The sequence below is a fragment of the Myxocyprinus asiaticus genome, chromosome 2, assembly GCF_019703515.2.
Source record: "Myxocyprinus asiaticus isolate MX2 ecotype Aquarium Trade chromosome 2, UBuf_Myxa_2, whole genome shotgun sequence".
In the NCBI taxonomy this organism is placed as follows: Eukaryota; Metazoa; Chordata; class Actinopteri; order Cypriniformes; family Catostomidae; genus Myxocyprinus; species Myxocyprinus asiaticus.
Window position 1 is genome coordinate 56,890,765 of NC_059345.1, and position 26,335 is coordinate 56,917,099.

Sequence of the window (26,335 nt, forward strand, 5' to 3'; positions counted from 1 at the left end):
ACTAATCTACAAATGATCTAAGTCAAACCTGATTGTAAATTCTTGGTGGCAGTTGTCCTTTTTCTCTCTTTAAATTTTACAGTTGTAGCCACCATTCTACATAGACCCAGAAGAATAGAATCACACATTGGTGATCACAATGACATCCCTTAACCACACAGATATAATGAAAATTTAAGCAGTTTAAATAGTTAAGCTGTCAGAGCACAGTGACCATTTTCAAAATAAAACGCCTTTGTTGTTTAAGCAAAGAAATAAAAGACCAACATTGATTGGTCTATTAAATGACAATGGCTTTATTACAAGAAAACAAAATACATTACACGCATAATGCATATTACAGCGCAACACGAGACAGACCTAAACCACAGTGTAAAACAATCCTTTTTACTTATCTATTCAATGTAGGTGCGGATAGCCTGCTAAAGCGAGCACTACCGTTGACTGGCATGTATCGTTGACAGCCTTTACAATGTGCCTTAAAATACAGGCATGTGTCAGTCGACCAGTCATGCCTCTAACGACCGGAAAAGCCACAAAATTCAGTGGAACTTGCCACTAAAAAATCCAATGTGGAAGTTGTGGCACATCTAGTGGCATATCCGCTTGTGAGTGGCATGTGCCACTAGAAGTTGTGGCACATGCCACTCACAAGCGGATGTGCCACAACTTCCAGCGGCTTGTGCCAGAGGCACCAAAACGTAATATGCCAAACCACTAAATGTTAATACCCCTACTCCAAATTTTCCAACTTATATCAATGTTAAAAAAGCGATCTGGAACGACAAATCACGTCCCGTATTGGTTCGATATGGGACGCATCATTTTATCTTTAAGTACGGGACGATCCTGTATTTTACGGGATGGTTGACAACCCTAGTCTCCGCAGGAATTTACTACAAGCAAGGGCGTAGATTTGGCTTGAACATTGGGGGGGTTGCAGCGTGAAGCGTTTACATATTTCCATTGATCATGGTATGAATAATGGGGGGTTGTACTTGCTTTGATTATTGTGGGGGGTTACCTCCCGCTCCCATCCCCCCTGGAATCTACACCCCTGACTGCAAGTGAAAAAAAACAACAACAAAAAACAAAAAAACAGGGACAGTTCAATAAAACTATGAATATGTTCCCAAAAACTTCCATGCACATTTTCGTAAATATAACAAGAGATTCAACAATAAAATGTTGTTGCATTTGCTTGAGGGAGGAAAAGGGAGAGGGAGAGACACGAGGGAGGAGGGCTGAGGGCTGATCCCACATGACCATCTTGTTCGTAATGTTTTTCTCTAATGGCAGTCAGCCATCTCCTCGTAGCTAAACTACCTTGCACATTAAGGATTAATCATTCAGCACAGTGTTAACTCAAGCTTTCCACGAGGTCTGACGGACATTCTAAGCGCCAGCGATGCCAGGTACAATGTTTGAATTGTTTCGGTGTGTCTATGGCCTGCACCGTCTTCATGTTGTTGATGTGTGTTTGTGCACGCTTCGAATTCACCGCTGTGTCTCGTTGTCTCTGTCATTCACTCGATAGTACCGTTTTACAGTCAAAACAAGCGGCGAAGACAGCAAATATGGCCGTCTTTGTTGTGTTGTACGTCGATTTCAAGTGTTTTACGTGGACATGTTTAACATTGCATTTCTCAACACGACCTTTCTCTTTGTTTAACGCTCTTTTATTATTTTTGTCCCATGCAGAAATGTCATGGAGCTATATTCACGTTTGCTTGTCCTCATCATAAGAAGCCATTCCGCTTTTCTCGATGTAATACTGCAAAATTGGATTTACATAATTGTCTTGAGAGTGTTATAAAGCTCGAGCTGGAAACGTAACCCAGTTAATCCGCCTTCGTGCTTATGTTCGGACATGTCCTCTCTCTGCATTCGTGTTTAAACTCAATTGTTTTGTGTCATTTGGAATTAAAGTTGGCAAAGATGGATTTGTTTACCAAATGAAATCCTTGTTTCAAAGTACTTTCCAGTTCGTTTTGTTGCCTGAAATAGACACCGTGAAAGGTTAACTGTATGCTTGGTCTGTTGTTGCCATATTTTTTTTGGCAGTGTTGCCTATATAAACACACATGCAGTGACGTAGTCAAATGGCTTCGTGTTGTTGCATCTGCAGACAGTTCAACATGCTGCAGAGTCATGTAACTTGTATAACCACTGCCAATGCTATTTGGTTCTAACAACGACAGAGTTTTAAGACTTTTCAGTCTTTTTTGTTTTGGTCTTGACCTGGCTTGCTGCTTATCTTGAACGTTTGAGGAATCTTGAATCTGTGACTCCAGAGTAAACATTGAGGTCTGCTGTTATTTTCTTGGATGGGCTCAATGTTTTCAGAGGCCTTAAACTGTCTGCTAAGGTGTTATATTGTTGACCTAATTTCTCTTTTGGATATTGCATTGGTGCTATTAAAAGCCATAAAATCAGTCCATAGTTGGACAGTGTTGTTGAAGTGAACTGATGTTTATGACTGTGGACTTCGATGCACTTTCTGATATGCTTTGAACTATAGGCCTTGTCCCATATTTTAAAAAGAGGGCAGACTGACTTTTGAAAGAAAATATCAGATATAGTTTTATTTTTTTTACAGAAGTTTGGCAACTTCAAAGTGTAGGAAAGCGAACTAGTTAATATGACCTTAAATACTCCGTGGTTGGATTACATGTGGTCATTGTGTGGATAGGCCTATATGTTTATATGTATTTGTTAAAATACATGGCCGCCAAGAGGATGGGCATTCTTCAGCTGAGCTCTGGTTCCTTTAAGATGTAATTCCTTGTTGTTAGCTTTTGGCTTGCTCACTGGGGTTTATAAGGCACTATTCGTTGTAAAGTTGCTTTGGGTCTATGTATATACTGTATGTATTGTGAAAACTGAAATGCACTACACAAATTAATTGAAATTGAAATAGTTTGCAAATGTTCATCTGACCACATGTTTTCCACTCACCACCCTTCCAAGCCAAATGTCACCTTCGTACCACTCTGGGGGCCAGACGCAGAGCGTAGCATTAGCAAGCGATTTATGTTGTATGTTTCATTTGATGGCCAAAAGTTTAGATGTCCATTGCAAAGGCTTTTCATGTTGTATTAAACTCTAGTAAGTGTCTCTTTCTTGAGCATCTCAGAGTTATTTTAAACAGAATGGGTTGAAGTGTAGTGTGATATTCAGATCATTTTCATAGGACAGACTAGCCTGTGCAGTTCTGTGCTGACCAGTGATCAGATCATCACATTCTGTTTGGGAGTTTATGTTTTGTCACACTGGTCATGACCTTGATCTAACTTTTAAGCTTAGGCTTTTGCATTAAAAATAGTCTGGTTGTCGCTCTGAGCCAACACTTTTATCTGTTGTTGGTCTGTCAATACAGAATCACTCTTCCCACTACTAGCACCCAGCTACTTTAAAATATACAAGCATTTTGGTTAATGCACACTTAATTAATAAAGAGACTTGAGCTGTGTCCCATAATGACGAACTGTACAATATGCACCTACAATACACACTATGCACTCAGCCATGTAGTGTATGAATTTTCAAAGTGTATTGTCCTCCCAAATGGAATGCTTCAAGTTTTTTTTACTACACTGAAGCATTCAGCCGTAACAGCTGACAGAAGTGACATTTCAAACACATGCTATGTTTTGCTGCTAGCTTTAGCGTGTTAGCCAACCTCAGTTTAACACTTGTATCTCAAACAACTTACATATTCACACATCGTTGGGTGATGGTAAAGCATTCAACTTACATTTGTAAGTTACTGTCCTCACCGAAGTTTCGCTACTTGCTACATTCTCCATTATTTACCATTTTGTCAGACCATCAATGCAGCCAGGTAACTCCACCCCTTCCGCAAGTTATGGCAAGTGTCAAACATTCCAAAATTTTTGACGGTTGAAGTGCATCATCCGGGTACTCGTAGTACACTTTTTTTTGTATTTTCAGTGTTAACATACTACTCTGACTACTTGCACTACAAGAATGACGTAGAATAGCGCAGAAGTATGCAGTTTTGGATGCACCCTTAAGGTCTGGGTATACTTTGTTTTTCTGCATTCTGGATCGGATTGCGCCCGGTCGACTGCGTTGCCTTTCAAAATATATTGACCACTTGTGATAAAGCTGAAATGGTGTGCTTTGCAGAAAACCCATCTTATTACATTTATGCCTCAAGTTAAGATGTTTTTAAAAAAAATGGACTACTGCTTAGACAAGTAAGATGTCTTCCATATTTGCTTGTTCAAGAACTGTTTGACTGTTTTTCACAGGCGTCACACCTGTCAGATGTGAGTTTGAACCGCCTCAGTCCTGTCAGCAGTTCATTTTTTATATCATCACTGACCTAATTTTCTCCAGCAATGTCACTGCTATTAAGCTTTTAGTCTCTCATTCTCATACATAAACTTACACACTACATAACTTGAAAAATTTGACCAGACCATCTGCCTTTCTTTAAGTGTACCGGTACAGGTCCAACTGAATAAAAAGGACAAAGTGAGAAGTTAAAATTCAATAGCTTACATTTTGCAGAAGTATTTTTTATTTTTATTTTTTTAATTAGGTGTTCTGTGTGAATTGGACTTGCAGCTGCCTACAGTTTTAAGAGTGGTATTTGTACACAAATGTTTAAGCAGGTAGGATAATAGGTGAAACGCAAATTTTCTTGTCCTGCAACAGTTTGATCATATTATACTTGTTATATATCTTGTTTTGCATGATTAAAACCAGTCCTTTTCAGTACAATGTAAAGGGTGTTAAGGTTTTAAGATATTTTTTAAGAATTCTGTTGTCCTGGTCCATTAAGAGCCTTGTTCTCTCTAGTGCAGGTGTCTTTGACCTTTTTCAGGCCAGTGACCCCTTGGTAGGTAGAGAGATGGAGCAGTTTCATATTGGATAAAATTGAGTGTTGCGTTTTATGCCAATAATAACATGTACAAGACAGTAACATGTACAATAACATGTTGCATGCATTGTGCCATATGAGTGTATGTACAGACTTTGTTTAAATTGCAAAGCCATTAAAATAATCAAACGATGTATAGCAGGGTCTGCAACCTTTTTGACATAATGTGCCATTTTTAAATTTCCTTGTTAATCACTGTGCCATACCCCCTCCAAAAAAGACAGACAGACCCACCCCATGCAGCATAACATTACTTTTATAAGGTTACTGATAGAGGTCGACCGATATGTTTTCTCAGGTCCAATACCGATTATTGGTAATCAAGGAGACCGATAACCAGTGTTTGGGGCCGATATACACCAATCAACCACAACATTAAAACCATCTGCCTAATTTTGTGTAGGTCCCCCTCGTGCCGTCAAAACAGCGCCAACCCGCATCTCAGAATAGCATTCAAAAGTCTAACTTAAAAGGCAGAAATAAACATCAATATTATGATTAGGGTGCACCAATCAAAATTGGCCGATATTCTTCTTAAATCCGTGATCGGCCGATTGTGCCTAGATTTAGGGCCGATCTTTTTTTGCAGCATGCAGGGAATCACACATACACTTTTGCTCTAATGAATGAGCGCTTGCTCAGCCCTTGAAGCTTTTGGAGGGTGAGTTGTTGGCAATTCTAGGCATTCAGGAATTTTCAGACGTGATGTAATTCACATGAATATGCCATTTTGTTTTTAAAAATGTGTAACAATTACACGTGTATGAATATTAAGTTGCCCATTTTCTAGAGTCATTACGGTAGTTATTCTGACTCGCTGCACTATGAGCAGGAAGAGGATAAAGAGGCTGCTAATGGGTATAAAACAAATTAAACAACAAATAAACGTGCAAATACAAATCTGAGTAAATGTGATGTAACGCAAGTCATGACAATCAAGACATTTTGTGGAGCGCTAGAGACTGTTTGAGCGATCTTGAGCGCTTTTAGCTTTACTCCCTTTAACATGAGCATACTCGGTGTCAATCAAACATGCGCGCTCTGCCGGTGCTCTCAATATCTCATCATCAGTCACTCATCCCAGCGCTATTCTGTGAGGATCCCAATTAAAATCAGATTAATGTTGGTCACAATACCACTAATAACAGATATAACTGTTTAACCTTCAATAACGGCACCGCGTCTTCATGCATTTGCTTAATAATTAGTGATTTGTGTTACAGCAAAACACCACAGACAGTAAACAAATCATAGATATTAATGATTTCTCACTGGAGCAGTTTTAGAGCTTGCAATGGATCTATTTTTCTTATTTTTGAATGTATCTCTGCTGTGTGTGATGCTCTCATGGTGTTTGGTTGCCAGTATGTCACATTGACCTTTAGATATTGGCAACAGAACTATTAATAACTGTTTTCAATACAAATAAATGTTAGCAATTCACAATTAATGTAATTTTGGTAATGCTTAATAAAAAGGTTTCATTTCTTTAACATTTAGTTAATGCATTAGGTATCATGAATAAACAATGAACAATACATTTTTATAGCCTTTCACAGTGCATTAATGTGCATTAACTAATACAACTTTTGATTTTAAAAATGTATTAGTATATGTTGTAACTAACATTTAAGATCATTAGTTCATGTTAACTACAGTAATGTTAAATAATGTTAACAAATGAAACCTTTTTGTAAAGTGTTACCGTAATTTTACTGTGTGGGGCCTAAACATATAACTGCAGCATATAACTTGCAATAGTGTGGCAAAGGTGTTTTTTTTTTTTTTTTTTTTTTTTTAAGAAAAGGTGGTAAAACAATATTATGCTACAAATACTGTTGATTGAACTTAACTTGTATTGAACCCGGAATATTCGTTTCAGTTTTAAAAACGGCTGCTTACCTCCCTCCTTTCAGCAGCCTTGCTCTAAAACTTTTTGTTTTTAAAATTTTTGTCATGACTAGTCTCAGCTCAGTTTCTATTCCAGACCTGTACACCATTATCCATATGATTTTCCATTCCTTGTGTATTTATGTAATAATATTGAATATGTATATTAGCAACAATGGACAGTATAGGGGACCACATCAATATTGAACGTTTTTTTTTTTTTTTTTTTTTTTTTTTATCGACATAGGTCTGATTTAGCCAGTATTGAATGCAGATAATATCAGTTCCAATTTTTATACAGTTTAAACAGTTTACTGTTTTTCACCAGATTTCAAAAGTACTCAACCGATAGAAATCTTTTGTTATTGTACATTGCTTTGAAACTTGACGTAATTTGCAGAATGTTCAATTCCATATTGGAGCTTTAGTTTGATTGTGTTCCTTAAAACAAAAAAAGTATAGATTTATAAAATTTTAATTTATAAAATCATATCGATTATTTTTATCGACCATAACAAAAAATCAGTCAACTATATTGGTATCGGGCAAAGTTTAGTCTTTGGTGCATCCCTAATATGTATGTACATCTCTTTCAGAGCCAGCAGAAATGAGCGGACCTGACCTAGCAAAGATGCCAGGGGGTGGGGCTCCAGGTAATGAGGAAAAGAACCCAGTAGTTAATGGGCATGCAGAGAATGATTCCAACACCTTTGCAGAGTACATGTGGATGGAGAACGAGGAGGAGTACAACCGGCAGGTCTGTACAAACACCCAATAACAACATAAAAACAAACACACAAATTCTGCTGTTGATCAAGTTGGGTTTCATATTTTGGTTAAGGTGTGTGTTAGTATCGGCTCATAATGCTCATAGTTTAAAGGTGTGCACTCTATGACTGAGGCATATTGAATTGAAGATTGTAAGGCTTGACATCTTTTAACCACCCTCCTCAACATGGAAACCACTGGAAGTGAACTCTCATACCTTACTGCCAATCCTCTTTATCTTCCAGGTGGAGGAGGAATTGCTTGAGCAGGATTTTTTGGAGCGCTGTTTCCAAGAGATGTTGGATGAGGAGGATCAGGATTGGTTTATTCCTGAGAGAGACCTCCCCTCAGTGGGACAGATACAGCAACAGCTCAACGGACTTTCTGTCAGTGATGGAAATGCAGAGGAAATCTTGGTAAACTTGAAATCCTCATGTAGATTCAGCATATAGAATAATAATATGAACTAAAATTAAAACAAATTGATTTTGTGGCTTATAGTCTATATGCTAGTGCACTCTTAAATGTCAGATATACAAAAAAAATATTTATATATTTTTTAGATATAAAAATCATAAGTTAATAATTAAACAGCCTCCTATTTGGACATATTGGCCTGGGGATGACTGGGCTTCTCATTCAAAACCAATACCCTCATGTGGTCTTTAATTCAGAATGTTTGCAGCTTTTTCCTCCACTATCTTCGTCATCAACTAAAGCTAGCATCGCACTAGCCGACTCCAAACAACTCTGATTTGGCAGAGGGTGTTACACTTACCGACTGTTTTGCGGAGATCTCGCAGTCTTCTGTCGGAGGTATGTCACACTTGCCGATTCAGAATGGTGGAGGGGTGACAGACTTAAGGATTCTCCCCTACTCGTTCTCTCTGATTCCCTGTCATGTCGTGCTTGCCGAAATAACGACAAGAGAACCACATGAACAAACAATTGTAACAGAGTGATTTAGGATACGATTCATGGAGTAACTTCAACTTTTGAAAGTGTATTTATCCCCTCAAGGCTTGCTGTAGAATGTGTATGTCCATATGCATCTTTCAGTGAGTAAAGGATTTATGTTCTAAAAAAACAGACAGTTCTGCCTACGCTTTCTGATTTTATTAGTGATTTTAGTGTTGGAGAACCCCAGAAAAACACTTGGTGACAGAATCACTATGGATTACAGTCGGCGTTTGTGATGATATGCAGTTGAGTGCGATCGCTGATGAAAATGTTCAGATCAGTTCTTCAGTAAAAGAAGCAGCTCATTGGTCACTTGATGAGACCACCTCGATTTTTTTCTGTCATGTTTAATGTGCTTTTCCAGTTCTCAGAGCTATTAACTCAGCCGGGCATCCCCACAGTCAAGGGATTAAGGACCTCCTCCTGGCAGATGCTAATGCGCGCTCCGCATCTCACCTACTGGTTACGTCTGAAAAACGTTGGAAAAAATCGGCTAGTGTGATGCCGGCTTACTTGGCTAAAAGTCTGTTCAATGTCTTGACATTTAAACCTGGCAAAATAAAACAAATGTTAGGCAGTACATGATGTCAAATAGCTTACATTTGATGTCCTCTCTGTTTCTCCCCAGCGGAAGAGCATCTTGAACCCTGAGGCCAAGGAGTTTGTGCCAGGGGTGAAATACTAGGGATTGTCCTCGCCCTCTGGAGATGTCCTTTCTCGCACACGCATACATTGATCATATACCCAGAGACTGTTGTGGCCATTTTTAGAATGGTCATATAAATGCACTCTCACACACATGCACACACACTTTTGAAAGGGCAGAAATCCAGAGGCGGTTGACTTTTGGCGGGAGGGGGAGGTGATTGTCTAAGCTTTATATTTCTGTTATATATATAAACCAAGGGTATTCTGTTCAAACAAGGCCTCTAGGAGGTGCTGTGATAAGCTAATATCATACTCATTACAAAGCTGTTTTATTTTTCTCTACCCTTACTGAAAAGGGCTGTTCTTGTCTGCTTTCATTGTTTCACAGTTTGTGCCTGATCAGGTCTTTGCTTTCTCTCCCCTTTTCTTTTTTTTTTTTTTTCTTTTTCTTTTGTTATTGGTCTTTTGTAGAGGGAGGTTTTGATGTATCTATGTTCACACTCCTTAGTTTCAAGGGGTGTGGCCATAAGTTATTGGGGTGTGGCTGGCTGTGGGGGGGGGGAGGCCTCTTGGTATGGGTTGGATACAAAGGAAAGGATGTTTGGGAATTCACATGAATTCAATTTTTGATTTTGAATTGAAATCGTTACACGCAGGAGTGAATTTCATTAAAAAAAATGGAATATAAAAAAAAGGCAAATAAAGATGTTTAAAAAAAAAGTTGCTACCCAATTTGACTGCCTCTTGTGTTTGATGCCACAAAATGTATAAAAGCTCTGTACTTTCTGAAGTAAAATGTGTACTTAATCTTAGTTTCAATTATTCACACATTTAACATGATTAACATTACTGGTAAAATTAATAATTTAATGTAACGTATGCAGTGTTCATTTTGACAGTTATTTGTTTTAGTCATAGTTTTTTTCATATTTAGTCAATATTTTTCATAATTTCATAGTCATTAATTTTAGTCAATGAAAATAATCTTTTAGTTAATGATGATGTGCCAATGTGTCAAACTGTAACAGACCAAACTTTAATCAAATATTCAACAAAAAAAATTATTCATTTAAACATGTATCAAACATAAAAGGTTGGCTACATCCAAAATACTGTATATCTCTCCTTACTAAAATGATAACATAGAATGAATACACAGAAGTATTAGCTACACTCTATAAGTTAGCCCACTGTATTATGAATTATTCATAATTTATAAATTTTCTGTGTTTAGCCAGTTTAGGATATTGCAATACGTTGAGTGTGTGTGTTTTTTAAAAAAAATTTTGTTTTTTTTTTAACAGAAACTGCATATTCACAATGCAAGTTACGCTTATTGTGACTAAAGCATTCATCGGTTCACCGGTTCATTCACTTCATTGTCTGTGCAGATGCAAGTTGTAATATTGCATATACACTGATGAGCCAAAACATTGTCCACTCACAGGTGAAGTGAATAATAATGATCATCTCCTAACAAGGCCACAGGGCAAGGTCTGTGTAGATTGGATGGTAAGCGAACAATCGGTTCTCGTAGTCAATGTGTTGAATACAGGAGAAATGGACAGAAGTAAAGACCTGAGCGACTTTGACAAGGACTAAATTGTTACGGCCAGACGACTGGGTCAGAGCATCTTTGAAAGGGCAAGGCTTTTGGGGTGCTCCCAGTCAGAAGTGGTGAGTACCTACCGACAGTGGTCCAAGGAGGGACAAACCACAAACCGGCGACAGGGTGTTGGGCGCCCAAGCGTGAGGGCAACGAAGGCTATCCCGTCTGGTCCGAACTGACAGAAGGTCTACTGTGGCACAAGTCGCAGAAAATTTTAATGATGGTTATGGGAGGAATGTCACAACACAGTGCATTGCACCCTGCTGCCCCAGACAAGTCAGTGCCCAGGATGACCCCCTGTCCACCGTCGAAAGCACCTACAATGGTCACGCGAGCTTCGGAACTGGACCATGGAGCAGCAGTGGAAGAAGGTCACCTGGTCAGATGAGTCCTGTTTTCTTTTACATCACGTAGATGGCCGTGTACGTGTGCTCCGTTTACCTGGGGAAGTGATGGCACCAGGATGCACTGTGAGAGGACGAGAAGCCTGTGGAGGGAGTGTAATGCTCTGGGCAATGTTCTGGGCAAACTGACGTCCATTCATGTGGACGTCAATTTGAACCTACCTAAACATCGTTGCATACCAGGTACAGCCCTTCATGGCAATGGTATTCTCTGATGGCAGTGGCCTCTTTCAGTAGGATATTGCGCCCTCTCACACAGCACACATTGTTCAGAAATGGTTTGAGGAATATGATGATGAGTTCAAGGTGTTGCCCTGACCTCCAAAATTCCCCAGATCTCAATCTGATTGAGCATCTGTGGGATGTGCTAGACCAACAAGTCTGATCCACGGCAGCTCCATCTCGCAACTTACAGACTTGAAGGATCTGCTGCTAATGTCTTGGTGCTAGATACCAAAGGACACCTTCAGGAGTCTTGTAGAGTCCATGCATCAGCCGGTCAGTACTGTTTTGGTGGCATGCGGAGGACCAAAATCATATTAGCCAGGTGGTCATAATGTTTTAGCTCATCAGTGTATGTTGTGTTTATAGTGATTTATCTCATGTGTAAATAGTCTGAGTGAGGTAATTAACCCGTTTTAAAGCAGTTAATTTTTTTTCATTGTTCAGTGCACTCCTCTCATGCAGCAGAAGTGGGGAAATCCTCAACATACTGGATTATTAGATTAGATGAATCCATATCTAATATCTTCTTCTATAAACAGTTGCCAAAGATACAATACTCAATACAAATACAATTCAATACTTCTTGCCATGTCAAAAGACCCCTCAGATCAAAACCAGGTCAAAATTGTTACTCTTACCTACACCTCTATTATCAGAGAAGTTGCCGAACATTATCCCCCATGCCTCTTTTCTCTGCATTTCTCTGACAGAAAAATAGTAGGCACTCCACAGTGTACTGGAATTTTCTTTATCAGAAATTTGAGATCTTGGACACATTTTCAAATTTGTATCAAATATGAGCTAAAACTAGTGTCAAAAGATCTTTTCTGTTTGTAACAAAGATTTATGCACTTGTACAATAAACTGCTGCTTGTTCTTTTAACTGGCAGCACTTGAACTGAAAATGGATCAACACGTCATCTTGTCAAGGGAAAGTGCTGTACAACATAACGCAATCTCATTGTAAGACCTAATTCTCAGTAAATATGTCGAAAGGTTATACAAGTACACGATAGCTCACCTGCTGCTCCCTATCCAATCATCTATCCAATCCAATCATAATCATCACAGTGTTCTGATCCACCCTGCGGCACTTGCCCATCTTTATTTTATGGGCACTAAATGAATGAAAAGAAAAACTGAATTGTAACTGGAGCATGAATCATGGATCTTTGAATTAATTTAATCACCAACGTTCATTACTGTTAGTTCACTGTGTGATCTTAAAATGGCCAGCTTATTTTGTGATAAAATACAGGGAATTAATTGTTTTTGTCTCTTCTACAGTAGACAAAAATGGATGAGCAAATTTTGTGATGCATTACTTTTTTTTGGTATGGGTGGATTTGCAATGTTATATTAAGATTTTTCTTGTCTCTAATGTTGCATACATTTTTGGTGCTCATCAGAGTTAAACTGTAAACCCTAATAAGTCATAATTTAAGTTAATAGAACTTTAAGGTTTTGATATTTGTACTACACATTGCTCTTAACTTGAAATATTGAGTAAGCTAACTCATACATTTTAATGGTACTTTAAATTGAACTCTTTGGCTAAACTTAAAATAACCATGTAACCAACTTAAATGTTTAAAGTAGAGAGAACCTAATTAGCTAGTACTAGTTAGAACTAGTACAGTGAATGCTAGCATGCTGATTGCATGCTTATTGGAAAAACTGTGCTTTGATTAGCATAATAATTGCGCAACGAGTAAAGCAATATACTGTAGAACAATCTTAAAATTGTTCCTGTCCTCAAGCTAAGCTCAAGCTCCACTATACACCATAATGATAACCCCCAAAATCTTTCATAACAGAAACTCTTCTAAATAACACAACAAAACATTAAACACTAACAAGTCTCTCCTTTACATTCAGCTTGCACAAAGACACATTATAAAACTTTTATTATTATTATTTTTATTTTTTTTTACATTTACTCTCCCTGTTGAGTGCTATGCAAAACATACTGGGAAATAGAAATCCCCCTGCCCAGTTTCAGGTACATTTAAGTTCCTGTATATTTAAAGAGACAAGTTTATTAAACTCAAAACAATAAAACAATTCAGGTTACTTAAAAAGTGCAAGTTTTGTGAACTCGAAAGAAAGGTTACCCAAAAATGTTAATTTATTTGAACTAATTTGTATGATTAAAATTTTCCCTACTCAAATGTTTTTTTAGCATTTGTAGCATAGTCTTATTGTCACTTCCATTATACCACTCCTCCCTGTTGCAGCGGTCTCAAGGGCAAATGAGGGTGTGTCTTTTACAGCTATGTATATGGTCATGCACAGGATGTGAAGGAAGAGAGGAGGAGGGCAGGTTTGGGGCAAAGAGTGACTGATGCTGACAAGTCATTTGCCTCCACACTTTTACACTTGACAAACATGGTTTCCTTTCGTCTGCCAACAGGCTTAGAGGTTTCTGTTTTTCTTTATGAAATCGACAATAGCAAAGAATGAAGATTTATAGGTGCAAGCTATCTTGTGGCACGACCAAACAACTTTACTAACAGTACTAATCTAAGAAACTAAAGGACTGCTGGATGTTCATATGCTGTTTTGTTTCAACACTCTCAAGGCAGCATACAGCTGCAGCCAGTGATTTGCCAAGGGCCAAGCTTCTTGTTTACAGAAAAACAGTGAAGGACTTATTCTTGCAGATATGTGGGTACACAAACAGCCGGAAAGCTTTATATCATGAATGACTGTGGACCCCAGATATTCCTAGAATTAGCTTAACCCTCCTATTGTGTTCAAAATCTGCATACACCTTTTTGCATTCGCGGGTCAATTTTGACCCGGTGGAATTCAAGCTTATAAATCATTCATAACCCAGTGGTTTTCATCTAAAACTATATTGTAAGTCATTAATAAGTTATCAACTGTTCATACATGTAAAAAGATTGATATTTTTGGCATGTTAACTGACAAATATAAAAGTTATTAATTAATATGCCATTTAAAAAAAAATGTAGAAATTCTCTGACATTTCAAAATATACATTAACTACAGCAAAACCATCTTTTTTACCAACATTTCTGTGAAATTGTATCTAAATATAACATAACATACAATTTATATAACATCTAATGTAACATCTAAGTAATTTGAATGGATTTCCTATTAATATTCCTATTCTTATAACTGCTCAAAACAACTTGGTCAAAAGTTATGAAACCAAGGTATTTTTCAACTAAATATCATGATAACTGTACAACTCAAGTATACAACATTAATACTTCTTTACTATGTTTTTAAGCTAAATCTATTCTGGTTACTTGCATGAACTGCTGAATGTTGATGCGTGAGTTTGCTGTAAACTGGTTCGGCATCAGATGGCTGCAGAGTAAAATGTGGATAATTTCCTCTTTCAAGCCCTATTTAGATTAACGTGTGCATGAACAAAATCTTGCCACACCCCCTTTAGACAATATTACCTTAGGTTTAGTTTATTTGTTATGTTTGTTACATCTGTCATGTCTGTATTGTACAGAAATGTGTGTGTGCATATTTGTAAACAAGATGCAGTCCCAGAGACAAAAAAGTGTGTGAGAGATTATCGGAAAGAGGCTAAATTCAAGGATGTACAAAAAAAATCTACATAATATCATGTGTAAAGACACAAATGATGCCCGGGTCAAAATTGACCCGCGAATGCAAAAGATGTAAAAAAATAAATAATAAAATTTAAATGGTGATATCTCGAACAATTTTAGTAAAAAAATCTGAAAAAATAAATTATGTGTATTTATGTGTATCTTGACAAAGTCACAAAGTTTGGTTCCCGTACTAAAAACTATGTGGTATTATCTACCTCTGCCGGTTCAAAAATGACCTGAACACAATAGGAGGGTTAAAGGGATAATTCACTCAGTCTGTCATTCTGTCTAACATTTCCTTTTGCTTTTTACAGAGGAAAGGAAGACATATAGGAAAATCTCTCAACTGAATAATTTTGGTTGAGCTAATATTTTTGCAATTAGCAAAGGCTGAAGGGCTAATAAACTTTCCCTGTATGTAGTCTGTTTTTGCTTCAGCCAAAAGACTGAGGCCTGTCCACACAGAAACTATGACATTTTAGTGTTAAACAGAATAAGAACAAATTTGAATATTTATTTTTATTTTTATTATATTTATAAAAAGTTGTGATATGTAAAGATACAGCTAAAATGCTTTTGCAAATGTATATTAACAAAACTGTTCCATGATACTATCAAAAATGTCATGATCGCCATGTTTTAAAAGTGTCGAAATTCCTTTTTTAATACATTTAACTTCATATAACTGCATTTAATGCTTTGTTTTCATGCTTTTTGTAATGCATTCATATAGACAAATTGATAAGATTTGATGTGCCATTTGAGAAATGGCACACCCAAGAGGACAGACTGTAAAAGCACATGTCCCTATCAGCTAAAAAACAAGAAATTCCCACTTTGGTCCCATTATCAACAAAAAAATGTAGTGGCGTATCTGATCTTAGGCCTGTTTTGCCCCAGTCATTGATTGCTGAAAGTATGGCTGAAAAACACATTGGCATTGGCAGAGTAGTCCAGAGGGAGAGTGACACCTGCATTCTGTGCCCCCAGTTTAGCGCCACCCACAGCAGAGGACTGGCGTAGTGTGAACAGGCTGTACTTATGGAAGAGGCTGTATCCATTAGCTTGAGCCTGTGAGATGACCTGAGTGAAACCTGCAGCACAGAAAGACCACATCCACACCACAAACATAGAATATAGAATATAGTTATTCTTAGTCTTTAGGGTTAGATACAGTATGTTCCTGATTAATGAGTAATGTTTTGGTTGATACGCAAGTTGACCAGGTACCAAATCAATAGTAATTTGGTAACATACATACATAAACCTTGATGATGATAAATTTCTCATATACAAACGGATCATATCTATTTGAACCAGGGATCCAACGATATATCAGTATTATTTTTTTTTTTTTACTGGTGTCAGTCTGATTAGGCCAGTATTGGAAGCAGACAAAATGTATGTATTTCCCTAATTTGAAAAGGCTCGGATGTGAAATTAATTATCAGATGTGACGTTATAATGACATTACGCACCAGACATCATCAGCTCCCAGCTGCGCCATACAGAACCAACACACAGAATAGGCAATCCAAGCTCACCAGAAAAAAGATCCTGGATGAACAAAATGTTGACAATAAGAAAATTATAATAAAATGGGAATAAGAGCCAGAAAGCAAGAGTATTTTTGTGAGTGTTTTTTTTTTTTTTTTTTGTACCTGGTGTACTTTGGGCAAGACAGCTACAATGTGCTGTGCAAGGGCTCTTCCAGCCTCAGTAAACACATGTTGGCACAACGCATCACCAGCATTGGCACCTGACATATACAAACAACACACACAGTCACAATGTGTTGCATAATGTACATATAACCTCACTGCAACCATAAGCAATCAGCAGAATACCTTCAGCCAATTTCCTACAGAACCCGGCGAAGTGAGATTTCTGAAAGTTTCTGTACAAATGAGGAAGCATCCCCATCAAATCAGACACCTGGGGATAAACACATTGAGAATAATATAACTCAAGTCAAAAATAAAGCACAAGATTAAACTGATAAAATAAATAAATAAACCGAAAAGTGTCACAACCTGGAAATATTCTTCCATGGCCTTTTTGACATAGGTGACATCATGAGGGGGTGTGACAAGGTTATCTCTGGCATCAAAAACTGTTTTAACAGCCAAGTGAGAGATCCAATATGCTAGAAGAAAAAGACAGTCAGGTAAAAAAAAATGCTTAGGCCTCTTTTACACCTGGTATTAACATCCGTCATGGGAGTTCCGATCATAAGTAGCCAAACAGACTGCCGTTTACACCTGGTAATAAAGGAATAGTTCACCCAAACATTCTCTCATCATTTACTCATCCTTATGCCACCCCCACCCCTCTGTAGGTCCATACAATGCAAATGCAAATTGTGACCAAAACTTTGAAACTCCAAAAGGCACATAAAGGCAGCCTAAAATTAATCCATACGACTCTAGTGGTTTAATCCATGTCTTTATAAGCGATCCAATTAGTTTTGGATGGAACAGACCAAAATGTAACATCTTTTTTATTATAAATCTTGACAGCAGTTTCCTTAGCGATCATGATTTCAAGCTCGATTACACTTTCTAGCACTCTGTGTATGCGTCAAGGGCTAGAGGCCTTCATGGGCCTTAAAATGAAACCTGAACCCGACCCGTACCCAAAATTGTGTGGCCCGACCCTACCCGGCCTGACTGATACCATCAGATTTTAATCCTGACTTTAAAATGTCTTATCCTAGCAAGTACTGTTGCAATTTATGTTAGCATCGTAGCCAACGTTCGTAACAGTATTGTAACAATAAACACACAGTTTTAGAAGGGAAAAAACACTGCCTTGCAGTTTATCAAGTGCTGAAACTTTGCTTGGTGCAGGACAATCTGGAATAATATGAAACAATGTAACAGTCCCCTTTATGCAGCCTGAACATCAGAACGTTTAATCAGAAAGCAGGTGTCTCGACATGCGTTTTTGAGAAGTTATTTTTAACTTCACATGGTGTCTAAAAATGTGCATTTTCTCTGAGAGACGCTGAAAAAACAGCGAGACACGGTAAAACAGTCAAAGAGTTTCGTCCAGCACGTGTTTAAATAGTTCATGTGTCTGTGAGTGAGAGCGCGTGCGCGAAACAAGTTTGGTAGGCCTGTTTATTTTTTACATTAATTAAAAACCCAAACCTGAACCCCAAGTCCTACTTGAAAAACTGACCCAAACCTGGCCCGGATCAGGTTGCCGACCTCAATCAAGGGCTAGGAAATGTAATCAAGCTTGAAATCATTATCGTGCCTAGAGACTGCAATGGCAACGTGAAGGGATCGCTTCAGAAGACATGGATTAAACCACTGGAGTCTTATGGAGTACTTTTATGCTGCCTTTGTGTTTTTTGAGCTTCAAAGTTTTGGTCACCATTCACTTGCATTTTATGGACCTAAAGAGCTGAGATATTCTTCTACAAATCTTTGTTTGTTTTCAGCAGAAAAAGTTATACACATCTGGGTTGGCATGAGGGTGAGTAAATGATGAGAGAATTTTCATTTTTGGGTGTACTAACCCTTTAACACGAGTCTCCTGTGACGAGGGGAATTTCTAATTTCTTACTGTATCAGACTGTGTCACTGAAGAGGAATGGTGAAAAGGTTCTGTAATGTCTAATATACACTATATTGCCAAAAGTATTCGCTCACCCATCCAAATAATTGAATTCAGGTGTTCCAATCACTTCCATGGCCACAGGTGTATAAAATGAAGCACCTAGGCATGCAGACTGCTTCTACAAACATTTGTGAAAGAATGGGCCGCTCTCAGGAGCTCAGTGAATTCCAGCGTGGTACTGTGATAGGATGCCACCTGTGCAATAAGTCCAGTTGTGAAATTTCCTCGCTACTAAATATTCCACATTCAACTGTCAGTGGTATTATAACAAAGTGGAAGCGATTGGGAATGACAGCAACTCAGCCACGAAGTGGTAGGCCACGTAAAATGACAGAGCGGGGTCAGCGGATGCTGAGGCGCATAGTGCACAGAGGTCGCCAACTTTCTGCAGAGTCAATTGCTACAGACCTCCAAAGTTCATGTGGCCTTCAGATTAGCTCAAGAACAGTGCGTAGAGAGCTTCATGGAATGGGTTTCCATGGCCGAGCAGCTACATCCAAGCCATACATCACCAAGTGCAATGCAAAGCGTCGGATGCAGTGGTGTAAAGCACGCCGCCACTGGACTCTAGAGCAGTGGAGACGCGTTCTCTGGAGTGACGAATCACGCTTCTCCATCTGGCAATCTGATGGACGAGTCTGGGTTTGGCAGTTGCCAGGAGAACGGTACATGTCTGACTGCATTGTGCCAACTGTGAAGTTTGGTGGAGGGGGGATTATGGTGTGGGGTTGTTTTTCAGGAGCTGGGCTTGGCCCCTTAGTTCCAGTGAAAGGAACTCTGAATGCTTCAGCATACCAAGAGATTTTGGACAATTCCAAGCTCCCAACTTTGAGGGAACAGTTTGGGGATGGCCCCTTCCTGTTCCAACATGACTGCGCACCAGTGCACAAAGCAAGGTCCATAAAGACATGGATGAGCGAGTTTGGTGTGGAAGAATTTGACTGGCCTGCACAGAGTCCTGACCTCAACCCGACAGAGCACCTTTGGGATGAATTAGAGCGAAGACTGCGAGCCAGGCCTTCTCGTCCAACATCAGTGTCTGACCTCACAAATGCGCTTCTGGAAGAATGGTCAAAAATTCCCATAAACACACTCCTAAACCTTGTGGAAAGCCTTCCTAGAAGAGTTGAAGCTGTTATAGCTGCAAAGGGTGGGCCAACGTCATATTAAATCCTATGGATTAAGAATGGGATGTCACTTAAGTTCATATGCGTCTAAAGGTAGATGAGTGAATACTTTTGGCAATATAGTGTATGTATTTGTGTGAGCTTTTCCAAATTTCTCGATCGGCCGGTTGTTTTCTTTAAGAGTCATACCGAGCCAGCACAGTTTGAAACCCTCGTTTTGGCCCAATGATTACCAGTTATACGAGTTGCCCTTCCTTCAATGTTGTCCATGACAAATCAGGGCGCATACGTGTTTGTGACCCTCGCTGAGACTCTGCACAGCAAGCATTTCTAAGATAAGATAAGATTTTTCTAAGATAAGACTGAAACAGAGAGAGTGGTGTGTCCACATTCACAATGCCATAAAGTCATTAGGATTCTTTTCTGGCAGGGTTACCTGAACCCTCATCTCCCATCATGTGACCCCAACCCCCGCAGCCAACCTGTGTGCCATCCGGATTCACCAGTTTACAGTTTGAACCAGTGCCTGATATCACCACTATACCTCCTATAGAGAGAGAGGACAGAGAGAAAATACGACAAGTATTCTTCAGTGAACACGTTTACATGCACGTTCTTAGACCGATTATGCTTAATAAGCCAAAAACATGTGTGGTCATGTAAATGCATTAAACGTTGTTTGCTTAATCAGTGTAAGCTCATTAACAGCATAAGAATAAACCAATCTACACAGGTAGATTTTTGCCCTTTACCCCAATTTCACATTGCATGTAAACACCTTTGCTAGTGTTCTTACTGGCTTTTCCAGTGTGCGCATGCCTCTTCAATTAGAATAACTAGATTATTTCAAATCTTCTGTAAACGCGGGTTTCTTTCTGATTTTTAGGAGTTATAAGAATATTGGCGTGCATGTAAACTGGCTCAATGATGTTATATTTCCTCCTCCATTACTTTTAATTATTAGTTGCAAATGACACAATACCATGATCACTGGCAGTTGCCACAGCACCAATGGCATCAGTGGTAATAAAATAACTTTGGCTCAGTTTGGGATATCTTTCCTTCAAATCATCAATCAACTTCTGAATAGCAGCCTTCTGCTCTCCACCACTCAAAGACATGCCCTGTATACACACACATAAGGTAAACAATGTCAAAACATATGCAACTACTACGTGAAGGTTAAATGTAATGTGTATGATGGACAGATGTATCACCTCACCAATGAAAAAACTGGTGTGTCCGGGTCCAGTCCTGCCTCAACTTTAGCCCTCTGGACCATATCATTGATACCAGTGATACAGTTATCAACGCCAACCAACTACAATGAAACAGAAATGCATCAGAGACAGAAGGACACTTGTTCACATCCACACTAACTGAAAGGATGCTCATCTCACCCAGTGGTTAGTACATGGTCCATCTGTCTCAGCAAGGATGTGTCCATCAGCAGAAACCAAAACTGCTTTGGAGTGTGTTCCGCCACTGTGAATCAAAGTCACAGTTCATTTGTCTGCAGGTACTCGACTCTCTGTCCGATTCATTCGTAAAACAATTCATTTTAAACAAGCATAAATAGTCTGACACGTTGCTTTTCCAATAAAAGTGTTGTTGAAGTCAATGGCATTAAAACAGATCAAATTCGTGTCAACAAAAATGTGTTTTTGTTTTTTGTCAGAAACTTACCCCTCCACTCCACCGTATACAGCGCTCATCTCTTCTCTACCGCCGCTTCCTCTTTACTCACATGACTTCTCAAAATCAGGTGGTTAGTATGAGGGGCCGTTCACGACAAACACGTTAGTTCCCGCTGTTTTTAAGTTGTTTTGCTATGTAAAAATGAGCTAGACGGACGTCTTTGACTGTCGTTCCGCGTCTCGTCCTGGAGCGCCGCGTTTTTTAGAACTCCGTGTCAAGTCCAAAGAGCTTCAACTGTTAAAGCGCGTCTCGAGACACAAGCGTTCTTGTTCTATTTTAGCGAAAATACGCGTTCGGTGTGAACGACCCCTAACTTCAAGCGAAATAGCATACGGACTTTGAGATCTGTAATATTTTTATTACGAAAATAAAATCTCGATTCACACCCATTTTATAGTCCGACTCTTTTTGTGAGAAGATCATGTGATACAATGTTCCCTTGTTTATGTATTACAATAATTATTTTAGCCGGTACTTCGTTAAATATGTTTATTAACGCTAACGGTTAAAATATTGATTAATAAAAATAAAGAGAGAAATACAGCTCTAAGCAGCAATTAACGGGGTTCAAGCTATTAAGGTGCTTTAAGTGCAACCGATATTAAGTAATGACTATACAAATAAAGTTTGTAGACAAACTTTGAGGTTGGCTTGAAAGAGCCTGGTCTGAAAGTTAAAAAAAAAATATATATTTAAAAGCTGAATTAGTTAGTTAGTTAGTTACAGACAGAGAGAGAGAGAGAGAGAGAGAGAGAGATGGATGGATGGCATGTTTTAGCACTTAGCATGGTGTTGCTAGCATGTTTTAGAACTTAACTAGCATTGCTAGCACGTTTTGGCACTTACATTTACATTTATGCATTTGGCAGACGCTTTTATCCAAAGCGACTTACAGTGCCCTGATTACAGGGACAATCCCCCTGGAGCAACCTGGAGTTAAGTGCCTTGCTCAAGGACACAATGGTGGTGGCTATGGGGATTGAACCAACAACCTTCCGCTTATTAGTTCAGTGCTTTAGTCCACTTTAGTCCACTACACCACCACACTTAGATACTTTGTTGCTAAGGTAACCCTATCTGGTTGCTAGGCAGTTACCAGGGTGATACTCAAAAGTCTCCTTGCTAGCCTGAGTCAAATGACCCAACCCGGAAGTCTGTACGATGTTCTGGTCCAGAGATATGTGTTTTGCTACTTGGTTGCTAGGGTAACCCCATCAGGTTGCCAGGCAGTTAACAGGGTGATACTCAAAAGGCTCCTTACTAGCCTGAGTCAAATGAGCCAACTCAGAAGTCTCTACGATGTTCTGGTGCAGAGATATGTGTTTTGCTACTTGGTTGCTAGGGTGAGCTCATTTGGTTACTAGGCCATTGCCAAGGTTATATTTACTTGCTATCCTGAATCAAACAAGCCAACACTGAAGTCTGTATAACATTCTGATCTGAAGATATCGCTCTGAGCCATTCTGAATGGAAGTCAATGGAGTTTGGTTGCTAGGGTGCTCTAAATGGTTTCTAGGGCGTGGCTAAGTAGTTTCCATAATGATACTTGAAGACTGATTGCTCACCCAATTGAAACAAGCCAACTCTCATGTTTGTAGGACATTCTGATCAGGAGATATCCATCTAAGCCATTTTGAATGGCAGTCAATGGGTTTTGGTTGCTAGGGTGCTCTAAATGGTTGCTAGGGCGTGGCTAAGTAGTTTCCATGATGATACCTGAAGACTAATTGCTCACCCAATTAAAACAAGCCAACTCTCATGTCTGTAGTACATTCTGATCCAATGATATCCCTCTCAGCCATTTTGAATGGAAGTCAATGGGGCTGGATGCTAGGGTGCTTTAAATGGTTGCTAGGGCATGGCTAGCCAGTATCCAGAGTGATTCTTATTGGCTGCTTAATAACCTGACTGAAAAGAGTCAATCCGCAAGTCTCTATGACATTCTGTTCTGAAGATATACTTCTGAGCCATTTTAAATGGAAGTCTATGGGTGTGGTAGCTAGGGTGCCATAAATGGTTGCTTGGGCGTGGCTACACCATTTCCAAGATGATACTTAAAAACTGATTGGTACCCAGAGTGAAATGAGCCCACCCCCTTGTCTCTACGACATTCTGATTGGGAGATATGATCTGACAAATTTCTTGCATTGACTTGTCATAGTAGGAAAAAAAATCCCTTCCCATAGTACCCTACTGGTCTTTTTGAGAAGTTTTTTTGCCCCACAGGGGTGCACCGTACCCCCCATCCCTAAGAAAAGTCATAGCACAGGTGTCCTCAATAGGCTGGTCGTTTTGACACCTCATTAGTGGGTCTACGACAAGTGATCCTGGACGAGTTAGGTGCTGAAAAAAGTGTACGGAAGAAGAAGAATAAGTATGTGAGATTATAATACTGATGCTTTGCAAGCACCACTAATAAGTATGTGAGATTATAATAGTTATGCTTTGCTTTGCTTTGCAAGCACCACTTATAAATTTAAATAGTAGATCAGTAGGTCAGCTCTTTCAAGCCAACCTAATTAGAGAGTCCGTTAGCACCTAAAACAATGATGAAATGCCTTAATTTTCAGAACCATCATGTTAGGTACCACAGACATATGGCAATTTTAACATTCATGAATGTTATAGTGCCACCAAGAGGTAGAGATGTGTAATGGGGGTGTCCTCAGATGGACACCATACATATGTGTATTAAATGTGGTGATGTTATCTCATTCCGTTCAAGAGTTATAACTGTTTTAGTAAAAGTGGCCACGCCCACTACTTACGTTTTGGCGTACCTTTGCGACACTGAATCGAAAGTTCAAACTTTTTGATAATTATTAATATTGGGGCTCCAGAGAGTGTTTCTGCACTGATTTGGTTCTGATCGGGCAAACAACCTAGGACTAGTTTGTTTAAAAAAAAATTCAAATAATCCAAAATAGTGGGGAAACGAAAGGGCAGAGCAAGAATTTGACAGGGGGTAAAACTCTTCATCATGACGCAAGGAATCACAGGGAAAAAAATGTTTTTCTAGGCCTTAAGGCCCAAACATACTCTGCATAAGAACGTGAACGCAGACGCATCTTGCTACGCAAGCTCGATTTCACACGTCGTTGCGTTGTGAAATGTGTCAGAGCGCAATTCAAAACCTAACGCAAGTACGTACTGTATTCTCAGCGTTGCCGCAAGGGACGCTACAGCGAATTTTCTTTTTTTCAATCAACAACTGTCATGGCGGAGCAGCAATTTGAGGAGAGTCTTGCTGAACAAGTTAGATTATACAAACATATTTTTCTGTCGTCTTTTTAGTAAATACAAAAGCACACACTCCACCACATCCGGTTTCGTGGCACCTAAAAAACTCTTTCGCCCCCTTGTGGTCCAAGGTTTGTAACAGCCAGCGTAACGCAAGAGTGCACGTAATGTATGTACAACGGGACAACGCGTTGGCCATGCGTTGGCGAAGTGCTTGCGTCTGTGTACTTGCGTGAATTACACGGCCAAATGTTTGGAATAATGTACAGATTTTTTGTTTTGGAATGAAATTGGTACTTTAATTCACCAAAGTGGCATTCAGCTGATCACAAAGTATAGTCAGGACATTACTGATGTAAAAAACAGCACCATCACTATTTGAAAAAAGTCATTTTCGATCAAATCTAGACAGGCCCCATTTCCAGCAGCCATCACTCCAACACCTTATCCTTGAGTAATCATGCTAAATTGCTAAATTGGTACTAGAAAATCACTTTGCATTATATCAAACACAGCTGAAAGCCATTTGGTTCCTTAAATGAAGCTTAACATGTCTTTGTGTTTGTTTTTGAGTTGCCACAGTATGCAATAGACTGGCATGTTGTAAGGTAAATATTAGGCCAAAAATGGCAAAAAAGAAACAGCTTTCTCTAGAAACTCATCAGTCAATCACTGTTTTGAGGAATGAGATACTGAAAATTTCATATAAAGGTGTACACTACAGTTTTCAAAGACAAAGGACAACTGGCTCTAACAAGGACAGAATGAGATCTGTACATTATTCCAAACTTTTGGCCGCCAGTGTATGTTTGGGTTCAAAAGTTATGCCCAAAAAGGCAAAATGTCATTTTTTTGTTCACTATAGCGCCACCTATGGGCCGATTCCATGCGTATGTGTAGTCAGCCGGTGTACTTCCGTTCCCCAAAGTTTCAAGTCTCTAGGCCTTACGGTTTGGTCTGCACGATCAGTTTTAGGGCAGAATAATAATAATAATAATCCTTACAAATACAATATACCCGATAGTGCACTAGACACACTCTTACCAATAGATGGCAGCATTACTCAATCAAAAGCTACTTGAGTCTCAAGTTCATGTACTGTCCTCATGCTTTTTCTTTTCCATTAAATATTAAAATAATATATATATTTAAAATGTAATTAAACGTATTCATATGCAATGTATTATTATTATTATTATTATTATACAATAAAGCCACAAGGCCTATATTAATTTCACACTCTTCTAATTTCAAGAGGTAGAATGCACTACTACAAAATAAAACAGAATACATTTTTTTTTTTAAAAAGATAATTACAAACTATATATTCATATATTAGTATTCTAATCTGAAGGTGAATGTCAACTAGGAAAATGCTAGGGTTGAGCAGTGATTGTGTTACTTCCTTGCCTCCCACTGCATTTGTGATTCACTCTTCAAAAACCCACACTGTCTCACTGGCTTGCTGATATAAACTGTCATTTCATCATACATATTTAACCAAGGGCTGGTTATATGCACAGAGGGTTAGGCATTATATAATTGTTCTTGTCCTCTTAATGTATGACATGTGTTATAGTTACCACTTGAGTCCAGTTATTGTGTGTACAAGAGGGAGTGAAAAA

At 38.8% G+C, this 26,335-nt stretch overlaps 2 protein-coding genes across 3 annotated transcripts; one reads left to right on the forward strand and one right to left on the reverse strand.

Moving 5' to 3' along the window:
• The first annotated feature begins 1,231 nt into the window (after positions 1 to 1,231).
• LOC127412564 (polyadenylate-binding protein-interacting protein 2B-like) lies at positions 1,232 to 9,923 on the forward strand. Its single transcript, XM_051649020.1, has 4 exons — positions 1,232 to 1,415; positions 7,399 to 7,559; positions 7,816 to 7,986; positions 9,159 to 9,923. Exons 1-4 carry the CDS (start codon positions 1,409 to 1,411, stop codon positions 9,213 to 9,215), a joined length of 396 nt encoding a protein of 131 aa, XP_051504980.1. The 5' UTR covers positions 1,232 to 1,408; the 3' UTR covers positions 9,216 to 9,923.
• A 4,664-nt stretch (positions 9,924 to 14,587) lies between these two features.
• On the reverse strand, positions 14,588 to 21,532 carry nagk (N-acetylglucosamine kinase). 2 transcript variants are annotated; one of them, XM_051648852.1, is made up of 10 exons: positions 21,459 to 21,531; positions 21,173 to 21,257; positions 20,995 to 21,093; positions 20,755 to 20,896; positions 20,209 to 20,319; positions 17,052 to 17,164; positions 16,866 to 16,953; positions 16,680 to 16,777; positions 16,497 to 16,575; positions 14,625 to 16,112 (listed from the first exon to the last, which is right to left on the reverse strand). In XM_051648852.1, the coding sequence occupies exons 1-10, from the start codon at positions 21,485 to 21,487 to the stop codon at positions 15,919 to 15,921; spliced, it is 1,038 nt and encodes a 345-aa protein (XP_051504812.1). In that variant the 5' UTR covers positions 21,488 to 21,531; the 3' UTR covers positions 14,625 to 15,918. The 2 variants fall into 2 exon arrangements, with proteins under 2 accessions (XP_051504820.1, XP_051504812.1); XM_051648860.1 differs by lacking the exon at positions 20,209 to 20,319 and having other exon boundaries at positions 14,588 to 16,112; positions 21,459 to 21,532.
• Between the last annotated feature and the right edge of the window lie 4,803 nt (positions 21,533 to 26,335).

Excerpts from the sequence above, each read along its gene's own strand:
- LOC127412564 (XM_051649020.1), top strand. Across the intron at positions 7,560-7,815 it reads AGGAGGAGTACAACCGGCAG|GTGGAGGAGGAATTGCTTGA; the intron begins GTCTGTACAAAC and ends TTTATCTTCCAG. Across the intron at positions 7,987-9,158 it reads GAAATGCAGAGGAAATCTTG|CGGAAGAGCATCTTGAACCC; the intron begins GTAAACTTGAAA and ends GTTTCTCCCCAG.
- nagk (XM_051648852.1), bottom strand. The coding sequence starts at position 21,487 with ATGAGCGCTGTATACGGTGGAGTGGAGGG. Across the intron at positions 20,897-20,994 it reads ACACACCAGTTTTTTCATTG|GGCATGTCTTTGAGTGGTGG; the intron begins GTGAGGTGATAC and ends GTGTGTATACAG. Across the intron at positions 17,165-20,208 it reads GATGGGAGATGAGGGTTCAG|CATATTGGATCTCTCACTTG; the intron begins GTAACCCTGCCA and ends TTTTTCTTCTAG.